Source organism: Fonsecaea erecta (genome assembly GCF_001651985.1).
Source record: "Fonsecaea erecta strain CBS 125763 chromosome Unknown Scaff3, whole genome shotgun sequence".
NCBI classification, from domain to species: domain Eukaryota; kingdom Fungi; phylum Ascomycota; class Eurotiomycetes; order Chaetothyriales; family Herpotrichiellaceae; genus Fonsecaea; species Fonsecaea erecta.
In genome coordinates this window covers 1,361,297-1,387,045 of record NW_017387246.1, presented here as the reverse complement: position 1 = coordinate 1,387,045, position 25,749 = coordinate 1,361,297, and the positions used below count along the sequence as shown (strand labels likewise).

General features: G+C 53.6%; 7 protein-coding genes across 7 annotated transcripts; 3 read left to right on the top strand and 4 right to left on the bottom strand.

Annotated features, from left to right (window-relative positions):
* Positions 1-39: 39 nt before the first annotated feature.
* On the top strand, positions 40-1,000 carry AYL99_03741 (proteasome subunit alpha type-4; the record flags this gene model as incomplete). The annotated part of the gene is made up of 4 exons (XM_018835255.1): positions 40-70; positions 117-123; positions 168-608; positions 658-1,000. The coding sequence occupies 4 exons, from the start codon at positions 40-42 to the stop codon at positions 998-1,000; spliced, it is 822 nt and encodes a 273-aa protein (XP_018694905.1).
* Positions 1,001-1,255: 255 nt separating this feature from the next.
* On the bottom strand, positions 1,256-3,855 carry AYL99_03740 (hypothetical protein; the record flags this gene model as incomplete). Its single annotated transcript, XM_018835254.1, has 8 exons — positions 1,256-1,337; positions 1,392-1,493; positions 1,555-1,616; positions 2,562-2,929; positions 3,034-3,050; positions 3,149-3,240; positions 3,294-3,433; positions 3,573-3,855. The coding sequence occupies 8 exons, from the start codon at positions 3,853-3,855 to the stop codon at positions 1,256-1,258; spliced, it is 1,146 nt and encodes a 381-aa protein (XP_018694904.1).
* A 612-nt stretch (positions 3,856-4,467) lies between these two features.
* AYL99_03739 (hypothetical protein) lies at positions 4,468-6,320 on the bottom strand (the record flags this gene model as incomplete). The annotated part of the gene is made up of 4 exons (XM_018835253.1): positions 4,468-5,427; positions 5,548-5,820; positions 5,876-5,980; positions 6,048-6,320. 4 exons carry the CDS (start codon positions 6,318-6,320, stop codon positions 4,468-4,470), a joined length of 1,611 nt encoding a protein of 536 aa, XP_018694903.1.
* Positions 6,321-7,360: 1,040 nt separating this feature from the next.
* On the top strand, positions 7,361-9,202 carry AYL99_03738 (hypothetical protein; the record flags this gene model as incomplete). Its single annotated transcript, XM_018835252.1, has 5 exons — positions 7,361-7,795; positions 7,853-7,974; positions 8,036-8,237; positions 8,351-8,663; positions 8,775-9,202. 5 exons carry the CDS (start codon positions 7,361-7,363, stop codon positions 9,200-9,202), a joined length of 1,500 nt encoding a protein of 499 aa, XP_018694902.1.
* A 298-nt stretch (positions 9,203-9,500) lies between these two features.
* AYL99_03737 (hypothetical protein) lies at positions 9,501-11,172 on the bottom strand (the record flags this gene model as incomplete). Its single annotated transcript, XM_018835251.1, has 5 exons — positions 9,501-9,839; positions 9,915-10,084; positions 10,140-10,481; positions 10,537-10,743; positions 10,794-11,172. 5 exons carry the CDS (start codon positions 11,170-11,172, stop codon positions 9,501-9,503), a joined length of 1,437 nt encoding a protein of 478 aa, XP_018694901.1.
* Positions 11,173-11,889: 717 nt separating this feature from the next.
* On the top strand, positions 11,890-13,638 carry AYL99_03736 (hypothetical protein; the record flags this gene model as incomplete). The annotated part of the gene is made up of 1 exon (XM_018835250.1): positions 11,890-13,638. One exon carries the CDS (start codon positions 11,890-11,892, stop codon positions 13,636-13,638), a length of 1,749 nt encoding a protein of 582 aa, XP_018694900.1.
* A 3,065-nt stretch (positions 13,639-16,703) lies between these two features.
* On the bottom strand, positions 16,704-23,364 carry AYL99_03735 (hypothetical protein; the record flags this gene model as incomplete). Its single annotated transcript, XM_018835249.1, has 3 exons — positions 16,704-16,748; positions 16,809-23,022; positions 23,087-23,364. The coding sequence occupies 3 exons, from the start codon at positions 23,362-23,364 to the stop codon at positions 16,704-16,706; spliced, it is 6,537 nt and encodes a 2,178-aa protein (XP_018694899.1).
* Positions 23,365-25,749: the final 2,385 nt, after the last annotated feature.

Sequence of the window (25,749 nt, the reverse complement as noted above, 5' to 3'; positions counted from 1 at the left end):
GAGACTTTGCGCCAACGGTAAACCTTACGTCCAGACAACATGGCTTCTGGCTACGATCGTGCTCTTTCTGGTAAGTGCGTCCTGAGGCATTGAATGCTGGTGCTAACAAATCGCAGTTTTCAGGTACCACAGCTCTTTCTGTCCACGGATATTGCTAACACATATAGCCCTGACGGCCATGTATTTCAAGTCGAATACGCCCTAGAAGCAGTCAAGCGAGGAACCTGCGCAGTTGGAGTCAAAGGCAAAGACATTGTCGTCCTAGGCTGCGAAAAGAGATCGGCCATGAAGCTACAAGACACACGGATTACCCCCTCCAAGATTGGTCTTATCGACACCCACGTCTGCCTCGCTTTTGCCGGGCTTAATGCCGACGCCCGGATATTAATCGACAAAGCCAGAGTCGAGGCGCAGTCTCACAGGCTCACAGTGGAGGACCCCGTTACTATTGAATACATCACAAAATACGTGGCTGGCGTGCAGCAAAGATTTACCCAGAGTGGTGGCGTCAGACCGTTTGGCATCAGTACACTGATCATCGGCTTCGACAAGGGTGACAAGGAACCGAAATTGTACCAAACAGAGCCCTCGGGCATCTACTCTGCTTGGTAAGTCGGCCTCGCAGACTCAAAGACGGGGCCATCTGACGGTGAGCAGGAAAGCGAACGCGATTGGCCGATCCAGCAAAACCGTACGGGAATTCCTCGAGCGGAACCACAAAGATGACATGGACCGAGAGGCGACCATTTCATTGACCGTCAAATCCCTCCTTGAAGTTGTTCAAACAGGAGCCAAGAACATTGAAATCGCCATCATGGCTCCAGGAAAGACAATCGAGATGCTCCCCTCTGAACAGATTGAACAATATGTCAAGACTATTGAGGCAGAGAAGCAAGAAGAGCAGGCGAAGAAGAAGCCCGGGGCGAGAGGGTCCTCCTCAGCGACCTCATCTCTTCCGACTCGGCCGCTGGCTGAGGGTGAGGGTGGAGCAGACGAATAAAGAGACGGGGCATTGGCCTTCACTCGTCCTTTGCATGAGCGACTGGCGTTGTGGAAATGGATCAAATCAGTGAATATGGCCAACTAGTAGCTTGTTGAAATGCAGGTTGTTTTGGCCGGGGATTTCATGCCTGTGGGCCGCTGCGAGGCGTCTCCCACTCATAGGGCTATTCTGACGCATTACTGCTCTTCCTGCCTCCAGCCCAGCTCCTCTGAAGCAGGTAGTCGCTCAACTGCTCTCGCTCATTGTTGGATGTCAACCCAACCGCTCCGTTCCTCCTTTGAGGTCAAATATCGACTGCTGGTTTGACTCTCTCACCCTCTCGTCCTTGATCATTCTATTGCCATAGTCAACTTCATTCTTTCGGAATGTGTAGATTGTGGCGACTTACCTCGCATCTACTCTTGTATCTTCGCTCTCGACCTTCAAGGCCGCCTTCGGGGTGAGCGCATCAATGACAAAGTGGTTGTCACAGTTTGGACAGTACTCATCACTAGAACCATTAGCGCTGTCGCACACCATCTCGTTGGTGATCCAAGTCCATTTCGACCCACCTCTCCTCCCACTCCTTCGTGTTTTTCCGGAAGGCCTTCTTGCATTTCTTGCATATAAATGTCTGTTTTGGACCAATGTGTCAGGATATGTCCAATAACGCGCAATAGAATATTATATAGGTCAGATTGATGAAATACCATGTCAAAGCTCTGTAATAGAGGATGGTCTTCTCGCTCAGCATGGCATTCTGCACAATCGAACCATTTCCGGCCTGAGATTTACAGGTCAGTGGATAGAATAGCCCGATACAGTGAGGCATGCATACAGCAAGGCGAGCGTATGGATACTTGGGCGTTCAAGACATGTTTACTTTCGATGGCCGTCAGTTAACCACGGTTTGTGGGAGGGGAACATAAGGATATTCACCACATATTGCAGATATGCCGCACAGAAAGTGGGGGATTTGCGTCAAAGAAACCGTCCACGCCGATAATTCCTAACACCGGTTCCTACACACAGAATGGTAAATCTTACAAAGAATTTGAGGGCCATAAAGAAGTGTTGGTCCAAGGCTCAGAAAAGTCGCGTCGCAGCGAGTCATATATCGGTGCACGTGAGTCACATCTGACTCGTTACATTGAATCTAGCCACCTGACCACTTCACTTTATCCTCACTCCTTCGTTTGGGACTCCATTGGCATTTTGCATTCTCGCGGTGCGAGCTGGTCGGAAACGTCTCTACTCATGTTCCTCTACGTCAAATATGGCTCTAGTACACAGCTCCTCCTTGACAAAACCAGCTGGAGGCAACCACAAGCTTGATAGGCGGTGGCTTTCAACACCCTGTTCTGCCGAGCCTGCACGCCCTCGACCGCGTGTTTGCATCGTCCTTCGCATTCTCTTTCACTAGCGATCAGACAGAGAGACTTCAAAACAGATCCCCTGACTTCTTTGGCCTTTCTGGATGCAACCACAACATCGGGTCCTTTAGATCCACCCAACCCAAGAACGGCTTGGAAAGACCATATCCAACGAGCTCCTGGAGAGGTTCCGGCAGTTCACGAACCTTCTCTACAGGATTGACGAGGTATTGGTTCTCTTCTTGCCTCAAATATCCCCTTGTCATGAACGTGCTGTACACGAGGCGTTCTTCAGGCACCACCTCGCCGTTTTCATTGGGTTGGTCCGTCTTGTTCGCGCTGCCACCGTGGAAACATCCACTCAATACCATGAAACCATCGCCCGGCTCAAGCTCTGCATAAAATGTTTGTGACTCGCTTGGTGGCCCGGCAGCATAGTCCCAGAGGTGAGAGCCTGGTATGAAGCGTGTGGCCCCGTTGCGCTTGGTAGTCTTTTTTCCTGCAACGAAGAAACCAATGCCTGCATCCCGACCTATCTCGTGCGTTGCTGCTGCCGGATGGTAGACATGGTGGACTATCGACGCGAAGAAAATAGTTAGCTGACGCTGACGCTGACAAGTTCCTGTGACATGACTTTGGGAGATGTCATGCCTGGTTTGGGGACACAGGGGATCTTACTTGCATCGTCACGGTGCCTGGAAATCCTCGCGTTTCTCATCAGCAAACTTATAACAGGACGGATATACGTGGCTCGGAAGGCTTGAGACAACAGTAGAAACAAGAATGAACGTACAGTGCTTGGTCACGAGCTCCAGGGCCAATGCTAAAGACGATGGTATTGTTCAACTGAGGACGAGACACAGAGGCCTCATTTTTGTCGCCAATCTGCTTTGGTGTCAGTGTCCACCAATTTGGAGACGAAAACCAATCGAGCTCACCCAGTTCCATTTCAATGTGCTGGTCAATAACGCATCCGTCACACCAAGCCAGAGCGGATGGGCGACGATGCGCTCGGCGAAGGTTCTTGATTTGCTTACCATCCCAAAAGCCCGGCGGGTTTCTTTGGGGAAGAAATCTCCTGTGAGAAGTTTAACGTTCAGCATCGGTATTGTCCAGACCAGCAGTGACCAGGGTCTCGCAAATATCCTTCCTGATTCAAGGCTGTTCCAGGGCAGCTGTCCAGACCAGAGGACCGGAAGGAGAGCGAGAGGACTCACCATCCTCCCATGCGGTATCTTTATCCAACCAAGGACGGGTGTCCTTCTCAAGACTCGCCAATTCCTGCTCATTCAACAGACCACGAATGACGAGGCCACCAGCCACTCGAAGTGCAGACACCAGTTCTTCCACCGTACAGGTTGATGCATTGAAAGACTTGACTTCTGGAAGTGGTGAAGAGGGAGATTTCGGTTCTCCGTTCTGGGTGGCCTGGGGTGTGCTTGTCGGAGTTGAGAAGGCCTTTGGAATAGGAAGCGGAACTTCGACAGCAGAGGGTGCCATTGTGAGGGTAAGCCGTTGGATCGCACAATACTCTTAACCGCTCAAGTACGTGCGAATAAATGAGAAGTCTACATCTAACATCGATGAAAGAGCGCTGGCAACAAAGGAAACCTGCGTCTGCGCAACGAGCAAATATGGGCAGCAGTTGTTCGCTCAACCCCGCAACGAATTCAAATCTTACCTACCAATTCCGCACAGACAAGGTCTCGAACGTTGCCCGGCTTAACACATTCGCCTTGCATTACGGTGCCTGTTGTCAGGTAACTGAAGGGCTGTCGTCGCTGAAGCCTATTTGGGAAAGAGAGTTCTTATCAGTGTTCAAGATACGATGTGGGGTGCTGTCAAACAAGACGTTTGGAGAACCATGTCTCGCGATTCTCGCCATTGGGCTCAAAGAGGAAAGAGAGTCAGTACTCTTTCCTCGGCTCTAAGCACACGTGGCTGGGCTCTGGTTTTAACCTAGTCGCAATACGACGGCCAGGAACGCATGTTGTATGGTTATCAAGGAATGGAAGATGTATGGTTGAGACACGACAATTACATGGCCTCTCTGAGAAGAAGGAATTGCTGACTTCCAGTGGAACAGGTTTGAACGGCAAGCGCCTAAAGAATCTATTTCCTTCCCATGGCCTTCTCTACCGCCTCAAGCGCTGCCATGACCTTCTCGTCCATATTCCTTCTCCCGACAATGCAACAACTTACGGGTGCACCAACCCACTTCTCCGGCTCATACAAGTCGTAGTTATACTTGTCTTGCTCGTTCATCGGGACATATCCTTCCTCCTTCTTATCCTTCTCAACGTCCACAAACGTCACAGGAAACACAGCCGCCGGGTAGTCCAGCAGATTCCACTGACTGGTGTACGGCCAATATCTCGCCGTTTCATGTAAGGGCGCTGCGCCAGGCGCTGCAGGACAGATGATAACGTCGACTTCCTTACCCGAGTCGGCAGTTTTGCTCCAGTGAGCGGCATATTCCTCGCGGTATTTGTCTCTTTCCATGCACAACTCCCAGTATTCGTGCATTGTGCGATTCTTAACATTGGGCTGCTCTTCAGTGATGAACTTGGTCAGGGGGAGAATGGGCTCGTCAATCTCTTTCAGCGGCGCCAGAATCATTTCGCCGCCGTCTGGGAAATACAGCCCCGACACGATATCCCAGGCCTTGTCGTGTTTGTATGGCTCCCAGTCGACAACTTCCATCCCTGCAGCTTTACATGCATCGGCAACCATCTTCAAGGCCCGGGTCATGGGAGGATGAGGCTTGACTACCCCGTCTGACCATTCAATCGCGACCTTGAGAGGTTGAGTGAGTTGTTCAGGGGTCCATTTCTTTACCGTGAGAGAGGGATCATATCGCCACGGCTCGTTGTCCAAGATGACTTTCATGAACAAATTGATAGTCTCCCGGCTCTGGGTAAGTGGACCAAAAGTTGCGAGGATGGAGTCTTTCCCGTCCATTGTGTGCTTCATACCTTTCAAGGGGATGCGTTTCGAAGTGGGCTTGAAACCATAGACGCCGCAATTGCTTGCTGGAGCCCTTACGCTGCCGCCAATATCACCACCTAGTCCCTGGAAACTGTTAGCAAAATACCCCGCCGATCAAAACTTGGAATAAGCTGCAGAGGTGCCCATGTAAGACAGGTCAATACACGCGAAAGAGATCCTCGTCACGCAGAGAATCCAACGTACCCAAACGCTGCCTCGAAATCCTACGAGGGCACCTTCTCCGCCGCTACTGCCGCCTGGCGTCAAATTTCGATTCCACGGATTGACGGTTCTTCCATAGATGTTGTTGTCGCATTCAAGAGCCATCAATGTCTGAGGCCCAGTGGTACGGACGTAAAAGACGCAACCGGCATTGTACAGGTAATCGTTCAGTGGGTTTTGATCGCAAGGCAGGCCAATCCACGCCACGTAGGATGCGTGGTTGGTTTTGCCATTCATCCCATGATGTTCTTTAACCTATAGGCGGAGATCAGATCGCCTGAGTTGGTACAATCCTGAGTTTTCTACTTACTGAGATGGGGAGTCCATGAAGGGGCCCGACGGGCTCGGGGAGAGAGTCGAGATATTTGGCCCTCTCGATTGCCTCGTCCCACATCAACTCAGTCACACAATTTACCTGCAACAGGCATCGTCATTCAGTATCGATGGGTCAGCTGGCTTCAGCACAAGAGAGCATTGCATACCGCGTACTGAGCCAGGGCAGCTCTCCTCAAGAATGCCCGGGTGAGTTCCTCCGATGTGAGCTTCCTGCTGCGCAGCATCTCGAGGAGTTCAATGGCGTCATAGTTCTCAGTAAGTTCATACTCTCGCGCCGTCAAATACTTCTTTGGAAGTTCTTGAGAAGAAAGCGGGAGGGGATCTGGGAGAGGCTCAAGCGGAGGATCAACTTTGCTTAGAGTCTCGTCTCGATAGTCACGAGCGCTTTTCGCTTTCTCAACCCACGGTTTTGAAATCATCGCGATCAGAAAGCCCAATTGAAAAGATGATTTGTACTACCTTTGAGGTTTCGAGATGTAGCTGACTGGATCAGGTCCTCTCTTTTTAGCAATCAAGGAAGAGTTCCAAATTCCATGTCTGGATATGGGCCTTATTTCCAGTCGACGGAACCCCCTTGCATCTGGACCTGACCCCTCCATCGTGCAACGCGCAATGCTGAGATAACATCTCCTCAGTTCGCATTGAGACCTAGATAGACAAGCAGCGGAGTATCGCGACCGGGAAAAATCCGTCTTGATACCCGGACTCTTGCCCTGCCATCAGCAACGGCATCTCCGAGATGGAGATCAAAGGCAATCCGCAATCTTCAGAGGCAGCAACTTGTCTATTGTTCCCCGAATGTCGATCAGAGGACTGCCTCATGGGAGGGTGCCAGGTTAGGCAAGAGAGATGAACGCTGATCCTCCAAAGACCCCGTCACCCCTGGAGTGGATCCAGTCCTGGCGCCGTTGGCACATCTTTATCGTATACAACCTCCAAACCCCTGGCGCCGTGTGCCGCCATTGGGCTATCAGTGACACCACTACTGTGTGGCGGCGTCTTACGACGTCGATCTCCCGACCTACCACCTTTATCAACTCGTGCTGGTCTGCACGATGAGGCCGGATGATAGATTCTGAGACGCACATCAGCGGCATGACCAAGGGGACTAGAGCGCAGTCGACGTACGAATGAAGCCGATAAGGATATGTACCCAGACTTTCCCTATCACCATTGGCCGCACTCGAGATAATGAACATTTGATATCCCTGCTTTCATAGCCTTTCCGGCTACGTCTGACCCCGAAGGATGGCTGAGGTACATCTGGTACCTCTGGACGAGGGCGAGAGAAATATAAGGCCGTGAATGCTGCTCTTTTCAGGCGGCGGTGGTGCCTGAATATCGTTTGCGCAAGCTCCTAACGCAATACACCATACCGACCAAGCAGTCTGGTCTTCTTCTCCGCCAGAAAGAAAGGCATCAAGTTGTGCCTGGGCCTCATTACGAACGCCCGCCCGCCATGAAGTTCATAGAGCCTTCCTTGGGGAAGGGCAAGTTTCGACTGAACCGACCGATCAACCAAAACTTCGTAGTCGGCGCCATCCTCTTCTGCCTCCCGGGTATCTACCTAGCACTGACCGGTCTGGGTGCTGGTGGTGGACGTCCGTCGTCTCAGACGGTGGCCTCTACAACCAATGCGGTGCTATATGGCCTCTTCTGCCTCTTCGGCTGGATCGGAGGCGCCATCCTCAACTTGGTCGGGCCCAAGTTCACCATGGCCTTCGGAGCCCTTGGCTATCCTCTTTACGTCGGTGGCCTATGGTACTTTGACCGACAAGGCCACTCGTGGTTCCCATACTTTGCTGGCGCATCCCTCGGTGTGACCGCAGGCTGTCTCTGGACGGCAGCCGGGTTTGTGCAGTTTGCCTACGCCGAAGAAGATCAGAAGGCTCTGGTAAGTTGTTCCATGCCGACAATGACTGTGTTTATCTCAAGTCTGACTGCCTTTCAGTTTATAACGTGGCAATGGGTCTTTACCTCCTTTGGTGGCACCATCGGGAGCCTGATCGCCTTTGGGGTCAACTTCCACCAGACCGAGTCCACGGGTGTCTCGAACGCTGTTTATACCGTCTTGTGAGTTCGCATTGGTCATTCTGTTGCAAAGTGTTTCGTCCTGACCGGGTTCATGCTGCAGCATCGTCATCATGTGCATGGCCATCGTGATCGCACTGGTCTTCATCATCTCGCCCAGAAAGGTCGTCCGCGACGACGGCACGCACATTGCCATTTTCACGCAGCCACGTGTCATGGATGAAGTAAAAGGTCTCATCCTGTGGTTCACCGACTTCAAAATCCTCGCCCTGATTCCAGGCATCTTCGTCGCCGAGATGAATCTCGTGAGTTTTCTCCTCTCTCCTCTCCTTTCCTCTCCTTTCCTCCCCTCCTTGTTTGGTTTGTAGAATACAAGGCGGCGAGGCTCTTTTTGGCTGATACACGAGAATCAAAACAGGCCCTCCTTTCCAGCATCAACGGATACTACTTCAATTTGCGGACGCGGTCGCTCAACAACGTCATGTTCCAGTTCATCATGATGCCGTGCCCGCTTATGCTGGCGTACATCATGGACACAAACTATATCAAGTCACGCCGGACGCGAGGCATGATCGGCGCCATCATCGTCGGCACGATTTGCCTGGCCACCAATGCCGGATTGGCGGCGTGGATCACGCACAACGACGTCAATCGCCAGACTCACACGCCGCCGGGGGTCGACTGGTCCGACAGTGGGTTTGGCGCAGGGTTTGTGCTGTATTTGCTATCTGGTAAGCTCTCTCCCGAAGCTCCCAATTGTATATTCCTCATTCTCTCCTTCTGTCCTCACAATCAAAACTTCCCACATCCCACTACCTCGATGCTGATCACACAACATATAGGAATCGTCTACGCGACGTACCAAATCGTGGTGCAGTGGACGCTGGGGGCGCTGACCAACGACCCGGTGCAGTGCTCGCGGCTGGCGGGGCTGTTTAAGGGCACGACGTCGCTGGGAATGTGCATCTCGTTCGTGCTGGACTCCAAGAACGTGGCGTACATCGACCAGCTGATCGTGCAGTTCACGCTGTACGGCGTGGGGCTGGTGTTCCTGCTGGGCATCATCTGGTTCTGCGTCAAAGACACCAACTACTTCCTCGAGGACAACGTTATTGTGCCGCACCGCTGGGAGGAGCGCGCCCGCATCGAGGGCCTCGTCGCCGACGACCAGATTGAGCGCGAACACCAGAAGGAGATGCTCGCCCAGCGCGGCATCGCCGTCGATTCCAAGACCGTCGGCGAGGTCATCGAGAAGGGCATCATGCCGTGAATTGGTCCGACGAATCACCCGGTCGTTTCAGTCGCTTGTGGACAGGCTACAGCGGCTGCTAGCAGGGCTAGACTGGTCTGGAATGAATGGGGACTGGGAGCAAACAGACGGATGATATAGAAATGTAACCGACTACCCAGGACGCACAGACTGCAGATAGAGTGCCTGTGGAATAAAGAAGAACCATCAAGTCCGCATGCTCCGTGACCTTCATTCCAAGCAACTGTCTGCCGTGCCCAGTTTCAAACAAAGTGACCTCCAAGCTTCCCTTTTGGATCATATATCTTCTTGATCTCCTTCAATCGAGGATAATTCTCGCCGAAAATCTACCCAGCACGAAGTATTCAGTCAAATCAATGGCCTTCCTACATGCAGCGGATTGTAGAGCATCAAAACAGGGAGGGGGAATCAAGCATACCGCTTCCACGTCGTTGAAAGAGTTGATGAAGTTAGGGATATAGTCCGCCTTGGTGTGCGTGAGGCTGATCTCGAAGGCCGCGTCCGCGAGGACCTTGAGCGAGACAGCGTCCGACTCGGGAGAGCCTGGAAATGAACCCGTTCCGAGCTGCAAGATGTGTCTGTTGTTCGTGTGCGGCCAGGCTGTATCTGTGCGAGAGGAGATGGAGGAGAATGCAGGCTTGGGGTCTGTATGTCAGAAACAAAGCTGCCCAGGAGAAGGAAGAGAGATGGAGAAGTTGGGAAATCTACATACAGGCTGCATGACCTCGATCAATGCAAAAGCACCTGCACTCTGTCGGGGGTCTTTGGCGAGCAGCTCGTTAAACCATTTCCAGGAGCGGAGGACGATCTCCTCGTCCAGGTGCGGAATCGTGGCGCCAGACATCCAGCTGTTCGTCATGCCCATGGCCACTTTAAGATTGTCTGGGTGGAGAGGAATCAGTGTCCGGGAACAGAGCCTCGTGCCTAAAGAACTCACCCTGCTGCTGATTTGCCTCGGCGAAAGTCATGGACTTAGTGTTGTCGATTGCACCTTTGATCTTCAGCGCCCAGCCGAAGCCTTCGTCGCTGCGGCCGTGCGCTTCTCCGTTGGCGTCGTAGACGACAATCATGATGCCTGGCGCAGGATTCTGTCCGGTCAGAGCTGCGTGGGCCAGGTCGAGGCAATAGAGATGCATGGCCGTCTTTGGATCCTGCGTCCGATGCGTGAAATTTGACACCGCCTTGGCGAGTTCCCCGAGCGAGTCGTTCGGAAAGAGAATATTTCCTGTGTAGATTGAATTGCTGTATTTGTGCACTCGCAACTTCATGGTAACAACGACTGCTCAGGGCTATGAGAAATCGTGGGCTGAGAGACGAAATATTGGGGCACCTACCGGCAAAGCCACCTCCTCCGCCACGTAGAGCCCACAACAGCTTCGGCTCGGTGGAAGCCCAGAAAACCCGCCCGTCGGCAGTGACAACTTCTGCGTCCAGCAGATTCTGCGGATCAGAAGCAAGCCCGAATTCCGAAGATGCCCAAGAGATGCCGCCTGTTATAAGGCTGCCTCCGACCCCGACAAAAGTGCACCGCGCGCTCAAAGCTGGGGTACGTGAGAAATAGGTTCTTCCAGGACTAACAGGGTTTCCTCACCGGCGTAACCTCCGCCCTCTTTCTCCAGCTTCTGATCCACTTCGCCCCATGTCTGGCCGGCACCGATGGTGATGGTCTCCGTACTGGGATCAAATTGGAACCCGTCAAACGTAGCAAGACTGATCAGAACGTCCTTCGTCGAGCTTGAGCCAACACCCCCAGACCGAACTGCAAAGTCCCGCTCAGAGTTGTTCAAATACGCCAGGACCTGTGACAGCCGCTCCACAGACCTAGGTCGAATGAGGACTTTTGGGTGCAAATTTCTTTGAGCTGCCCATGTTTTGGACTCATCAATATACAGTTGAGAGCCAGGCAATGCCAGCTCGTCATGCTCAACGAGTGCCTGGAGCTCGGAGATCCAAGTATGAGAAGAAGCCATCTTCGGGAGTGAAGAATTCAGTGGCAATGAGGATCCTTCGAATCAATGTAGATCTCTGTCTAAATCACAGGATGGTGGAAACCAGACGTCCTTTTAAACAGGAGATGGCTCGCTGAACGGGACGCCTCCCTACACCTACCTCTCTCATGAAGGGTCCAACTCACACGGAATGCCTGAATAGGCAATGTAAGCCCATCTTCATTGATCCAGCATAGAGGCTGAGGTCTGGTGGGTGATGACGACCATTCCGAAAACGGCAAAATGATTACACAGCGTAATATGCCTAAGAAAGATGTGTACGTCGTGGAACAGATGAACGCTCAGGAGAGAAAAGAGGTGATAGAGTGCACGTAAGGCGTGAGCAAGAGAAGGTATTGAGCTGTACCATTTTAAGGGGGAAAGATTAAGAATCGCCAGAGTAGCTCAGAAGGAGGAGGAGAGGGGTGGGAATTGAGCTACCGAGTCATATATCAGTCACATGACTTTGCTCATGATTCGATATCTCGGCCGCCATTTGATTGGCCGGCCTGATAGGGCCTGGAATCTGGCCAATCTCTGCATGCGGGGCTTCCCTTATCAACTCTCGGCTTCGTATCAACCATAAACCATCAACCACTCACTCCGTACTGCTCCGTACTAACCACCCACGACTCCATACCTTCTTATCCTCTTCCCCCCCCAGCCTCGAACTCCTTGCTTGTATACATCGACCATATCATGTCAGTCACTACCTGCTCGACTACGGCGACACGCCTCAACCACTTAACCGGGAAGAGGACCAACTCGTTGGGATGGGCAAAGTCAGATTGCCACACGTGCTCCTCGCTCGGCCGTTCGTGTGACCGGCGGCGGCCTCGCTGCAGTGCCTGTCTTGCTGACGGGGTGATATGCGCGGGCTATGTGCAGCAACTCAACTGGGAGAGAGGCGCTTTGAAGGTTGGGAAACGGAGGCCCAAGGAACAGGCCGAGGTCGTCCGAGAAGTCAAACCTGAGAAGCCGCCGGCGCCTCTACCGCGGCCATCCTCTTACACTTTCGTCGATCAAACCGTCTCACAGACACGGTACAGGCGGAGATCGAGGAACAACTCGAGATCAAGCGAACTAAGTATCCCAACCTCCAATGCGGCAGACGCCTTGGTCAACGTGACACTCTCCAGCGGCTCAGAGTCAGTTGCCTCTGCATCTCCATCCTCGACATGGTCGGCTCTGAGCGCGAGTACGCCCCCACTGGTCGACACCGGCCATCAGCTTGACCTTGTCCTCTGCCCCCAAGTGAGCCGTCACCCGGGAGAAATCGAGTATGCGTTATCATTCTTCCATTCCTGCTTCGCCAACACCACGCTCACCTTCCCCGTGAAAATCAATCCGTGGCGAGCCTGCCTGCCATCCATTCACGACGATTTCCCTTCCGTACGTTATGCCGCGGCGGCGCTGGCAAAGCGTCAGCAAGCCCACTTCGACGGGAAGCCAGAGAGTGCCTTGATCTTGCGCCTCAAGTCTCAAGCCTTGTCGGTCTTTGCGTCGCACCTCAACGATCTGTCGTTCGAGTGCGGCCTCAGTACGGTGCTTCTCCTCATCGGGCTCGATTACGCCGAAACGGGGGTGGCCAACTGGAACATCCACTTGCGGGGGGCCTACCGCATTCTCGAGTCCCACGGCGGCATTCGACTGGCGGAATCACGACCGAACCTTCGAAGTCAGATTGCCATGTTGATCTGGTACGATGTCAATGCCGCATTGATCTCGCGACGCGGTCCGACCTTTCCAAGGACCTACATTGAAGCGCTCATGGCGTGGCAGGACGATGACGAATGGAGCATGCTGGGTCTCAATGGTCTCCCGGACGGCATGTTTCTTGACATGCACAGACTTGCTGTTGCCGCTGCCGACATTGATTCTGCAGACCCAGAAGCGCTCGAAGAGATCCGCCAGAATATTCTTGGTACAGTGATCAACATGGAACAGGGCAAATATCAGGCTCTGATGTCGGAAATATGGAGGATGGGCATCTTGTTGTACTTTACTCGAGTGTTCTGGCCGTTCCGGGTCTACGATCTGACGGCAATAGATTACCAGGCCGACTTGGACACGTTCACGAGCCACGAAGGGACCGCCGAGTGGGACTTTGAACCGCGTTCTGTGGCTATTCAGATTCTCACCATGGTTGCCAACATTCCGTCACACAGTAGCTTTCAGAAGCAGTGCCTGATGCCCATTGTGCTGGCCGGGTGCGAAATGTCCAGCGCGGAGTGGGCTTTCAGAAAAATCGCCACCGAGTACTCTGAGCGATGGAAACAGAAGACCGGCATTTGGATTTTCGATTCGGGACTGGAATTTATGAGGGGCGTTTGGGCTAAGAATGATATGGCCATGCTCGCCGACACGGAGGATGGAGTTGACAAGCCATGGGTGCCTTGGACTGAGATATACCCGCCAAGTACCGAATATGGCTTTCTGTTTGGGTGAAAGGAATGGAGTTTGCGAGTTCAGAAACACACACAAGCATTCGCTGTCACAACATGCGCAGAGTTTCTTGATAAAATGGTTGATACAGACCTCTTCCGGTGCATGAACCCCTTGTCTACGAGGGTTTGAGCTGTGATGCTATCGACCACGCGTCGACATTCTTATCGACCTTCCTCAACACGATGCAGATAGAAGGAGCGATCCAACATGTCCCGCTTGCGAAAGGGCAAAGGCCGCACGGCATCGAGATCACGAAGACTACTGCTGAAGAAGTGCAGAAAATGCAGGGACACGTGCGGGATGGGCTGCCTACTCAAAAAGAGCCGGACGTCTGGTACAGCGTCCGCATAACAATCATGATCGCACTGTGCCCGGCAAGATATATCTGGGCACGTCCTTCCGACGGCTTTGTCCGGCTGGAGAGTCCTTCTCCGGAATGGTCATCCAAAGGACGGGCTGTATTCCAAATGACCAGAGTCTACAAACCCAGGCACAACACGTGCCAACCAGGAACGATCCAGACTAGGGATTGCTATATCGGTCGTTGTTAGGCTCCCTACGTTCCTTCAGCGTATTTGGTTCATTTATCAATTTCATTGGCCGCCGGAAAGTGGCGTTGCCGAGCGGGAGTTCAGGTTCGGGACAGAGAGGGGGCTGAGACGGTGTGTGCGCTTACCAGATCACGGGTCCGTACCGTAGATGGATGAGCCAGGATGTTGGCAAGGTTTGGTACATAGCTGATACAGAAGGGCCATTCATGGACATGAGCCTAGTGATGGAAATGTGCCCCTCCTACCGCCTCTTTGGGCTTATTACACAGGAAATAAGTTACGCCACGTCCAACGTCCCGGGACAACCTACTTGTACCTCGTACGGGTTGTGCGTGCGCGTCCAAGTAAAATATAGACAGACAGGGGGGCAAGGGATATCTCCCCGTGCTGATACTCCGTGGTCGCTCTCCACACACCATTCCGCTCGCTCGGTTCCACATGGCGATCTTGATCTAACGGACGCAATCAACGGGGCGGGGGCGTACGTGTGTGGATACTAAATATTGGATGATGGGCTGGATGAGTGCGTGGGTGCTGGCTGCTGGCTGCTGACGGACATTGGTGGACATTGCGGACATGGGGCGTGTCCTTCGGGAAGAGGGGGAGGGCGCACCGCAATCAAAAGCACCACGTCAATGGGGGGTGCCCTGATCTGGTAATCTGCGACCTCGTGTGCCGTGTCCGTTGCGAGCCCGAGAGCCATCTGTGTGCCTTGGCTGATAGGTGGGAGGTACGTAGACAGGGGCGTATTGGACATGGAGACATTTTCTTTCTGTGGGGATCAAGGGAGGAGGGAATGGGAATCATCAATCAGTTAATTTCAGGATTTCGCGACCCCGTACGTCTGACAGCCATCATTACATATCGAATACACAAGGTACAGGTATAGATAGGTACACATACATGGATACATCATTGGCGAACACACGAGCAGGAGCTTGCGAGAAGCGCAGGTAGACCAACCAACCAATTAACTGACTGCTTGACACACACAGACTTATGTAGTTACTTAGTCCGTCAGTCCCAAGAGAGGCGCGGCGGCGCAAGGACGAATAGAACTCGGATATCTGAAACATACCTATCTACCTACACTACCTAGGTACAGGTACATTTTCGGCCAAAGATACGAGGAGAAAAAGGGCACACATGACGTCCTCGATCGGATGGTGTGTCTACAAAACCTAATCCCAACTAGCGATGGAATAGTCAATGCATGTCTCAGATTTGTGCGAACACCCTGTCGGAATCAATCGTGCGTGCGTTCGTATCACATACATACATACCCACCCATATATCCAGCGGCGATGGATGATGCAATGGAGCGGGAATGGTATGGATCTCCAGGGAAAGAGGGAGATGGCTAGCTGGCTACAGCGGCCTACCTAGGTTCCCTGCTCCCTGTTCTCTGTACATAATACAGAATACCGGGTCCTATTTTTAGTTTTTCACACACATACATACCACATTCGGTGCATGTTTCGTAGAAACCAACCATCCATCCCCTCCCATCCGTACTGACCATGCATCCATGCATTGATGCGATCCGATCCCAATTTCCACCCCAGGATAACCTCGCGATCCGGGTGGGTCGTGGGCCGTTGGGCCAGAATATCCACCCATCCCGTGTGCTCCCAGGCGGTCAGGCAGGCAAGCAGCCCGTGGCAGACGAGCTCTAGGACGGAGGGAGGGAGATAGACTGGTGCACGTCATCGACTCTGAGACGAACAAACACTGCACCCGTCCCCCACCCATTTCATAACAAGTAAGCACTTCATTGATATGCCACGTAAACACACAAACATCCTCGTTCGTCTCCACATATTTCATTCATTCATCCCGTGGGACAAAGGAAAGCGACGAACAAAGGGACGAACCTGGGTGCCGGCTGCATGTCTAACGGCGTCGATAGCCGATCTGAGGTTCGGATATCAGATGTCACAATGCGTGGGTGTGGGAGGCAAAGACTGTGGAAGACAGACGTAGACCAGCTCCCGGATTTATCTCAGACGATTGTTTCAAAAATTCATGCTGATTATTGTGAGAAAAATACTATGAATGACATTGGGACACGGGTGTAACAATAGCCCGTGAGCTCGACTATAGGAAAAGTTAGGAAAAACCGCTTCGCAAATCAGCCCATCGCAATTGCCATCACCCCCAGGTCCATAATTCCCAGCATCAAACGCCCCCCCGGTGACAAAGTCCAAGCGCAATCTGCATAGAGTGAACAGTCCCCACGAGCAGGTCCGTGATTTGACTCCCCCGAACGCATCTGAAAATGCTCAGCAAAACCAACGTTGTCAGCGCTGTAATGTTGTCAAGGCCCCTTCTCCCCGAATATGTACGCATTTTGAAACAAGGGTGCATGAAAGCCCACGTGTGAAAACAAAGCAAAGTCTATCCAGCAATTAAGTCCCACCCCCCAACTGTCTATCAGGTATCTGTCTTGCGTGAAGCTGTTGAAAAGAGAATTTCTAGTCATGTCGTGACAGGTGAACATGCCCAAGGTCCCCCCTAGGATAGAAGAGCCTCGCGGATGAATTGACCAACGCCCTTGGCCTGTAAAAAGTAGTTAGCACTCTGTAACATCAATTAATCGCAGAGAAGTAGTTCACTTACCACTGGAGGCTTCATCATCGTAAAGTGGTTGCCGACCACCGTCACCATCTTGCAGACATCAAGTCCCAAGAGTTTGTCCCAGCCGTTGGGACCAAAGTCGGTGCGGTTCTCCAAGAGCCATTTCATGCTCTTTGGGTCGTCGGCCTGTGGCGGAGGTCGCGGGTCACCAGGCTTGCCACAGACACCGTCAGTCGCCCAGATGAGCAATGTAGGCGGTGCCCTGAAATCGTGAGTCGACTTCAATTCCGGGCGGTAGGCAGTCAAAGCCTTGATGCTGTATTCGAAATGAGGCAGCAACCAGTTGGGCGTCTTGCCAGTACCGGTGCCCAGAAGCCCGATCTCATCGAAGAAATGGTGCAGACGAGCGGGAAGGGGCTCTAGTCTGATGGGGCAAGGCGAATCGATCAGGATCAGCTTCTCGACCGTGTAGTTGCGGTCAGGATGCATCTTCTGCAGATCACTGAGCTGTCTGGTGACTTCGTAGGCGACAACACCACCAGCGGACCAACCACCGAGGATGTAGGGACCCATGGGCTGTCGGCGCATCACCTCCTCAAGGTAGAGTTTGGAAACACCTTCGATGCCGCAAGTGTAGCTGGTAGGGTCTTTCATGAACGGGCAGTTGAGACCATAGACGGCCAAGTTCTTGCTGTCGATGGCAGGGATCGACACGTAGGAAGTGGCCGAGCCCGATCCATCGGGGAACAAGAAGAGGTTCTTGGTGGCCGTCTTGGGGTTACCCTGGAGCAACACCGATGTGGCAGGGGGCATTTGGACGACGACCTCGACAGGAGGAGCGGCGGGGGCAACGACAACGTTGGTTCTAACCTCATGCTTCTGGGCTGTCGGTGGAGCGACCTTGGGCTTCTCGAGACCGAGAGCCTTGCGTAAATGGCCGAGCGACGGGTTGTCGGCCAGAATCGTGGGGTCGAGATCAATGTCGTGATCCTCTCGAAGCTTGCCGAGAACAGTGAGAGCCATCAGAGAGTCCATGCCCAAGTTGCTGAGATCGGTAGTTTCGGTAATCTCAGCCAGGTCCATCTCCATCTCCTGGGCAATCACCTGCCTGATGGTCTCGATCATATCGCTACCTCCGGCAGAGGGTGGCTGGGCCACAGCCTCCACGGCCGCGGACTTGGCCTCACCTGGAGTTTTGGTTGGGAAGTCCTCCGTGTCAGGGGTAGTGATGCCAGACTCGACAGTCTCGTCGTCGCTTTCTGAACCAGAATCGGTCGATTCAACAGAGCTGGCGTCACCGCCAGTGGCGGCATCGGGGACCGACATACCGCTCAGGTGCTTGCGAAGAGCACCAACCGAGGCATGATCAGTGAAGAGGGTGTTGTCCACCTCCAGGTCGAGATCTTCACGGAATTTGCCAGAGATGGTCAAGGACATCAGACTGTCAACACCCATATCGGCCCATTGGATGTCGTCGTTCAGTTCAGACTGATCAACATCAATCTCCTTGGCGATGATGTCGAAAGCACGAGCGACGAGGCTGCCAGAGGAAGGCGCAGACTTGGGAGCAGGGGCCTTTACCTTGGGCGTTTTCGCGGGCTTCTTGGCCTTGACTTTGGGAGCTGGCAACTCGATGTGAGATGGAGCTACGGACTCGACAGGTGTGGGAGCCTTGACAGCACGAGTCTCCTTGGCCGACGTAGCGGCTGGGGCAGCAGTCTTAGCACCAGCCTTGGGCTTGGGCATCATGACATCCATCAACTTGCGAGGGATGCACTGGAAACGGACAGCTCCAGCCACACCCACGATTTCTTTGCTAGAGTTGAAGACGTAGACATCACCAGCCCTCATCTTGCTACCGGCGACAGGTTGCATCTTGACATAGGCGAAGTACTGCTTGTCGTGTTCCAGAGGTGCGAGGAAGCGTAGACTACCCCATCCGTGGGAAATGTAGCACTCTTCCATGCGGTTGACGGTGGCATTGACAGTGAAGCCAGACAGATGGCATGCGCTGTCGATGAAGTATGGGCTGAAGTAGAAGTCGCCATCATTGGGGCCCGCACGGAATTTGATGTTGCTGGTCGCCTCGAACTCGGGACCGTCGAAGATGACGCTCTGCATTCCCTGGAACACATCCGAGTAATCGACCAAGGCACCGAAGAGTTTGTAGGCCATGGAACGGCTGACCTTGTCGGCCTCACCATTCTCCATCTTGTGCTTGAGCATGTCGATTCTGGACTGGACCAGGTACGACACCTTGTTCCACTCATCCTTCCAGACGGCAGAGTCCTCGAAGCGGAGGACACACTTGGCGTGAACAACGTCCTTCTTGCCGTTGTTGGTGGTGACAGTGAAGTCAGCCTTGCGGGCATCAAGATCAATCTTCATGCTCATGCGGACGATCTGACTCTCGGGTTCGTTGATATTCTTGAGCAGCAATGGAGCGGGGTTGTCCATGGTACCAATGTTGATGTCGACCTTCTCGCCCGGTTTGATCAGGTTGACACCGTAGTTGCACAAAGTGTAAGCCATATCGGCATACAGTGTGGAAGGGCAAAGGCCACTGCCATTAACCAAATGGCCCGCCACGACGGGGAACAACTTGGGGTGCGAGAAGTCGGACTCGGCAATAATGGTGGCTACCTTGCCCTTGACTTCCTCGGAGACGATCCCCTGCACGGCGGTGGAGAGATACTTCCTGGCCTTCGCAGGTCCCGCGGCCACAGGAGCCGCAACAGCAGGAGCAATGCTCTTGGGGTAATCTCCCTTGTACAACAGCCAATCCCCAGTGTACTGGAGCCAATAATTCTTTTCGTCAAACCCGTAGGATGGCATGTCGTTCAGGACGCGGAGAGATTCGTTCTCCTTGTGGAAGGCATCCCAGTTGAGAGCCTTTCCAGCCGTGTATAGGCCGGCCATGGACGTGGAGATGATCTTCCAGGGATCCTCGTCACGGCGCATGGTAGGCAAAGTCGGTGCGGACAAACAGGATTTTATCATGCTGGCACACAGAGGGTGACCACCGACCTCGAGCCAGAGGGAAGTGTCGCTGATCGTGGCCGTCGACATGCCGGCAGACAGACCACCCACAAAGTCCACAGTCTTGCGGCAGTGTCTGCTGAGGTAGAAGGCATCGAAGACACCGCCAACGTTGACGATGTCGCTGAGAAGAGGGGAGATGACAGGCACGCGGGGAGCATGGTATTTGACCGACGATGCCAGCTTCTCAAAATCCGCTAGAATGGGGTCGACTTGAGACGAGTGGAATGCAAATGGCAACTTAAGCTTGGTGCATTTCTGGCCCGCATCCGCCAATTTTTGCGCAACAGCATCAATGTCGCCCATGGTGCCAGACAGCACAGTATCGGAGACACCGTTAATGCAAGCAATCTCAATCTTGCCTTGGCTGTTGGCGACGACATCCTGCAGACCTCCGACTGGGGACCGGACAGCCAACATGGCGTGGGTGCCGGCGGTACATTTCTGCTCCAAGAGTTGAGCTCGCTTTCCGACCAAATAGATGGTGTCAGCGACGGAGAGAACGCCAGCGGCTTGGAGAGCGGCGTATTCGCCCAAGGAGTGACCGATCACAACGCTAGGAGTGACGCCCCAGGTCGCCCAGAGACGAGTCAGGGCCATTTGGATGCAGCACATTCCGAGCTGAACCACGGTGGGTGGGAGATGCTGAACCTCAGTCGATCCGTCAATGAGAGGCATGATGGATGGCAGACCTTGGCGGAGAGCAATCTGGTTGAACTCTTCGATGTCTCCACGGAATTGCTTAGAGGTCTCAAACAACTTCTGGCCCATGCCGGTGTACTGGGAACCTTGACCAGTGAAGGCCATGGCGATCTGAGGTGCAGCAAGAGGAATGGGGTTGTGGGTTTGATCTTGGGTAGCTTTCAGTGCCGCCTGCAGCTGGGCGATGGACTGGACAGGGAAAGCCGCACGGTAGTTGTAGTGAGCGCGACGCGCCGTGACGGTGTAGGCGAGATCGGTAAGGCCAACGTTGGGGTTCTTGGCCAGATACTCCTCGTATTTGGCGACAGTCTTCTTGAACGCAGCCAGCGACTTGGCCGAAACTGTTACCACCTGAGTCGAACGAGGATCCGCTGTTGGCTCAGCAGGAACCTCAGGACCGTCCTGAAGCAGCATCGCCGTGTTACCACCAGCTGCACTAAAGTTGTTGATGAACACGGTTCGCTTTCCTCCAGCGGGGCGATTGAAAGGAGTCGTCTGGAAAGCAATGTTGACATTGCGCTCCTTCAAGTCCGGTGCAAAGTTCTTGTTCATTTGCTTCTTGATACCGGTATGAGGAGGAATCTTGCTCTTCTGCAGCATCAAGATGACCTTGATGAGGGCAGACACGCCGGAGACAGCTTCACCGTGACCGATGTTGGATTTCACCGCACCAACGTAGAGAGGCTGATCCGGTCTCCTACGGTTCTGCCTGGGTGCGAAGACGGAGGATACAGACTCCATTTCAATACCGTCACCTGCTTGGGTGCCTGTACCGTGCATTTCGACATAGTTGACATCGTTGCAAGGCACATTGCACTCCTTGAGCACCTTGTCGAACAGGAAGGCCTGGTTCTCTGCGCAAGGATGGGTGATTGAGACGGCCTCGGCAGAGTGGTTGGTGCCGATTCCCCGGATGACGCCCAGAATAGGGTCGCGATCAGCGACCGCGTCCTCCATTCTCTTCAAGATGACTGTGCACACACCGTCACCTCGGCAGTAGCCATCAGCGTCGTTATCCCATGTCTTGCATGATCCGGTCCGCGACAAGAAGTGGCCTCTGCTGAGACCAGAGAAAATGTCGGAGTTGGTAAGCACGTTGGCTCCGCCAGTGAACGCGGTGTCGCACTCATTCGCCCGCAGCGAGGTGATGGCGACGTTCATCGCAGCGAAGCTGGAAGAGCAGGCCGTATCGACGGAAAAACTGGGTCCGGAGAATTTGAAGAAATAGTTGATACGGCCAGGACCGAAAGCACGCACACCACCGGAGATGAAGTACGTGTCAATGTCCTGAGCGGCGTTGACCTCACGCCAGTCGTCGGAGGTCTGGCCGTAGAAAGTACCAATTCTGTCGTGCTTGGTTGACGGAGTGCGTCCAGGGACAATACCAGCCATTTCCATAGCCTCGTAACCGGTTGCCAGCATCAACCTCTGCATAGGATCAGTTTGAGCGGCTTCTCGGGGTGACATGTTGAAAAATCTGGCATCAAATAGACCGGGCTTCTCGATGAAGTTTCCGAACGGCGTGTGGGAAGTATTCTTCTTCTTGGAGGTAGGGTCCGTGTGAGAGTCAACAGGGAACCTGTCAGGAGGAACTGGTCTGTGCACATCGAGACCCTTCTCAAGAAGTTGCCAGAAGAGCTCCGCATCAGCTGCATCAGGGAATCGTCCAGCATATCCGACAATGGCAATGTCGGCCTCCTTCTTTGAGTGCTTCGTTCCAGCTGGGGCTACTGTGGACCAGTGTGACTGATCTTCGAGCGTAACTTTTGGCGTATTCGCCTTGAGCGCGGAAACAACACTGCTGGCAAGGTTGGTAGGACCAACGGCGAAGACCTTGGCTTCTTCGGCCTTGCCAGAGGCACAGTATTTCAAGACTTTGTCCCATCTGAGCGGGTCAATAACGATTTCCTTCAGGGCACCCTGGAGGAGCTCGTAGCCGTTTTGTGCGGGAATGGGCTTGCCAGTGACACTGGAGCACACAGGATATCGGACCGCCGCGTTGCTGAAGATGGTCTTAGTCTGTGGCCGCAGAATCTTCTCGATGTCGGCTTGTGAGTGCAGGTGAGACGCGTGGTATGGGGCGTAAATGGACACAGGCGCGTTTTTATGGGTACGGAAGAATTCCGAGTCTTCAAACAACGAGGCCTTTGTTGACGGTGGGCCGCTGATCGTGACTGAGGTTGCGGATGAGGCACTGATCCAGAGCTTGTTTGTCGGGGATGTGCCCTTCTCTTTGTGAAACGCGTCCAGAGCAGCTTGTGCTGACTTCTCATCCGCAGCCACAATGGTCGACCACGACTGGGGCTTGGAATCACATTCAATCTGGTCTGCCACCTTGCCCACCTGAGCACCAGCTCGGAATGCAATGCGCACAGCTTCAACTGCGAGGGGAAGGAGAGCCGTGAGAGAATCGGAAGAGGCGACCGCGGCAGCAGCAATTAAGCCGGTGCATAGACCGACCAACCGCGCGTCGACATTATGAGGGATATATGAAGGTGTTCTCTCCTCGAAAGCACTGTTGTGAGTCTCGCGGTTAGCCTGGTCTTAGCGTCCACGAGCACGGTGTCAGGGGTCCTTACCCGAAGAAATGAGTGAACTGTGAAATACACACGAGGGCGCTCTCAATGGCGGCGTCCTTAGCCTCGCCTCTGTAGTAACGATCGACTAATTCTTGAACGGTAGAGAAATTAGGAACTGCTTTTGAAGGATGGGATCGGGCTCGGTTCTCTACTCGAACGGCTTCACCGGCCCTCTCCAGAAAGCTCTGTAGGATCACATCGTCTTTCCGGGAGAAGACCTTGGTGAAGAACGCCCGGCAGTCGGCTGTTTGGTCGCCGAAGACGTAGACCTCCTCCATGGTGGGCGTGTAAAGGATGTCGACGAGCTTCAACGAGCGTTGCTTAGAGGTAGAGTAACTGGGAAAGATGGGGGAGGATCAGCTATCATATAAAGGAGTTGGGGAGCGAGTGAAAATAGACCGAACGGCCAATGCGAGGCATGAGTAAGGGAGTGGTGAAAGTGAATTTGACAACAGCGCCCCCCTGGTGGGTCGAGTGAGGGTCATACTAGGGGAGCCAAAGCATGCAGCGCGATCTGCGCGCAGGAAATTCACGAGCATGGCGAGGCAATCCAAATCTGGAGAGGCTGTTCTGTTCGAGTCGTTGCGGTCATGTATTGGCGATTCGGAATTGGCACGGGCGGGCTCCACTGCTGTATTGACGGCCCTGCTAGACTCTAGTGTACGTCTACTAGTCAAATTGTGCTTGTTTTTTTCTTCGGCGCCCGAATATGGCAATCAACACGGCCTGGACCCAGATGAGACATGTCCTGGGCTGAACCGGGGGGGCTGTAATCTTTCACCCTGATACCATCTCTCCTTTGACGCCGTCCCCCCAAGGCCTCCTACTAGCAACCATTGGTATACCTCGGGATGCCCAGGAAGAGCGGCCTGACCAACGCAGTCATCACTTGTGCATCCCGACATCCTTTCGCCAATGCTCAGCCGCACAGTTGTACGGTCTGCTAGAGCTTTACCTAGTGGGAAAAAGTAATAATTTGCTCGACAACTTAGGGGCTGATCAGTGTTGTTGTTGGACGGCTGCATTGGGCAAAAGGGGGGCTGGGGACCAAGATTTTCATGCCATTACATTTTACGGAGGATTTGGCTTGGTTCCAAATACAGCTGTGTGATTGGCCCAAACCGCTGTTCCGGTCCTTGACTACGGGCAATGAAGCACGGACGCTAGCCCTATTCGGACCTCCCCTCTAAAATATCTCGAGGTCGCATTGGCTCGCCCTACCGTCGTCGTGCTGCTTTCTCGGACTGCTAGGCTCGGCGAAACCTATCAATCTCGAGCCCTTGCCCTGGGCAACGAGTCCAGCAGCACCGCAGAGACGATGCTGTCCTTCGTAGGAAGCACACCTTGGGTCCTGTGAACGTTACTGTGACGTTGTGCTGGTCGGGTCGAGAATCAACGGGTGTATCGAGGTATCACAACCACATCGTCCGTGGCAAGGGGGAAGGGCTGCCACTAGTGGACTTGGCCGTATTAATGGCTGGCCCTTTCAACGGCCCTATACGAGATGTAAAGACACTGTTGTTTCGTTCTTGGTGTTTCTTGGTGCTCGTTGGTGCTCGTATCGCGGCTCCCCCTGTCCAACGGGCTGAGGCTGAACAGAGTTACCAGTGGCGGCAGAGAGATTGGAGGGCAACAATTACCTCCAGAGCTGGGATCCGCTGCCTGTTCCCAAATGATGACTGCATGACGTTCAGAGCCCGCTTTGGTTATCTCATTGACATTCTTCAAACAATGAACTTTGGTACTGGCAAGTCCTCGTAAGAACTGCGGTGGACTCTGTCGCTCGTCGCTGTGCTCGGAGATTCCAAGGCACAGTCGAAAGTGGCATGACAACAGGACATCCGCGCGCAAAACCCGCATCCTACCACGAGCGAGTCAGTGCGTCGTCCACCAGCAAAACAGCCTGTGTCCCGTCCATTCATTGTATCGTACTTTGGCCCTGGGGCCTAAAAGGCTGACAAACCTGTTGTTGTCCTGCGGCGTTCCCGCGGCGGCAATAATGATTTGTGTCTGAAGCGATGCGGATCCCCCCAACTCACACACAGAGTGTCCCAGGCAATTTTACCGGCGCCATGGGCTGTGGATGGCGGAGTTTGGGACAAATGAGCGGTGGATGATGTTTGCTCGGATGGGGATGATAGGGGAAGGGGATCCCGGCCATGGGTGCTGAGGGGGTGCTGAGGGACAGGGGATGGGCGAGGACGTATCAAACATGCTTCAGGTTTGTGCCAGCTAACTTCCGTTTGGCGTGACGCCACACCTTGCATGGTCTAGCGAGCATTGTGCGCCGACTCTATATTTGGCGTCAGGCCCTGACGCTATCCCTTTTCTGACGCCAAGCTTCTGCTCCCAAGCCTTGTGGATCTTGGTGGAGCCTTGGCATCAGGATCCCTTCTCCACTGTTCCCCTCGTCCCGCAACAAAGTGACACCAACTGTCTGGCCACAGAATTTCTATCTCGGCTTCCATCCGGCTGTCAACGACAACCCACGGCTCATCGTGCCATGGGGTGGATTATCAACGCGGATGGATTTCATTCCCTGGTTCAATCGACCACCACAACCAAAAATCGTCGGAAAACACGCATGTGGCGTTGGGGAATCGGATCTGCAAGTGCAAAGTACTCCCGCGTATGTATGCAGACTCGTACGTACAGAGATAACC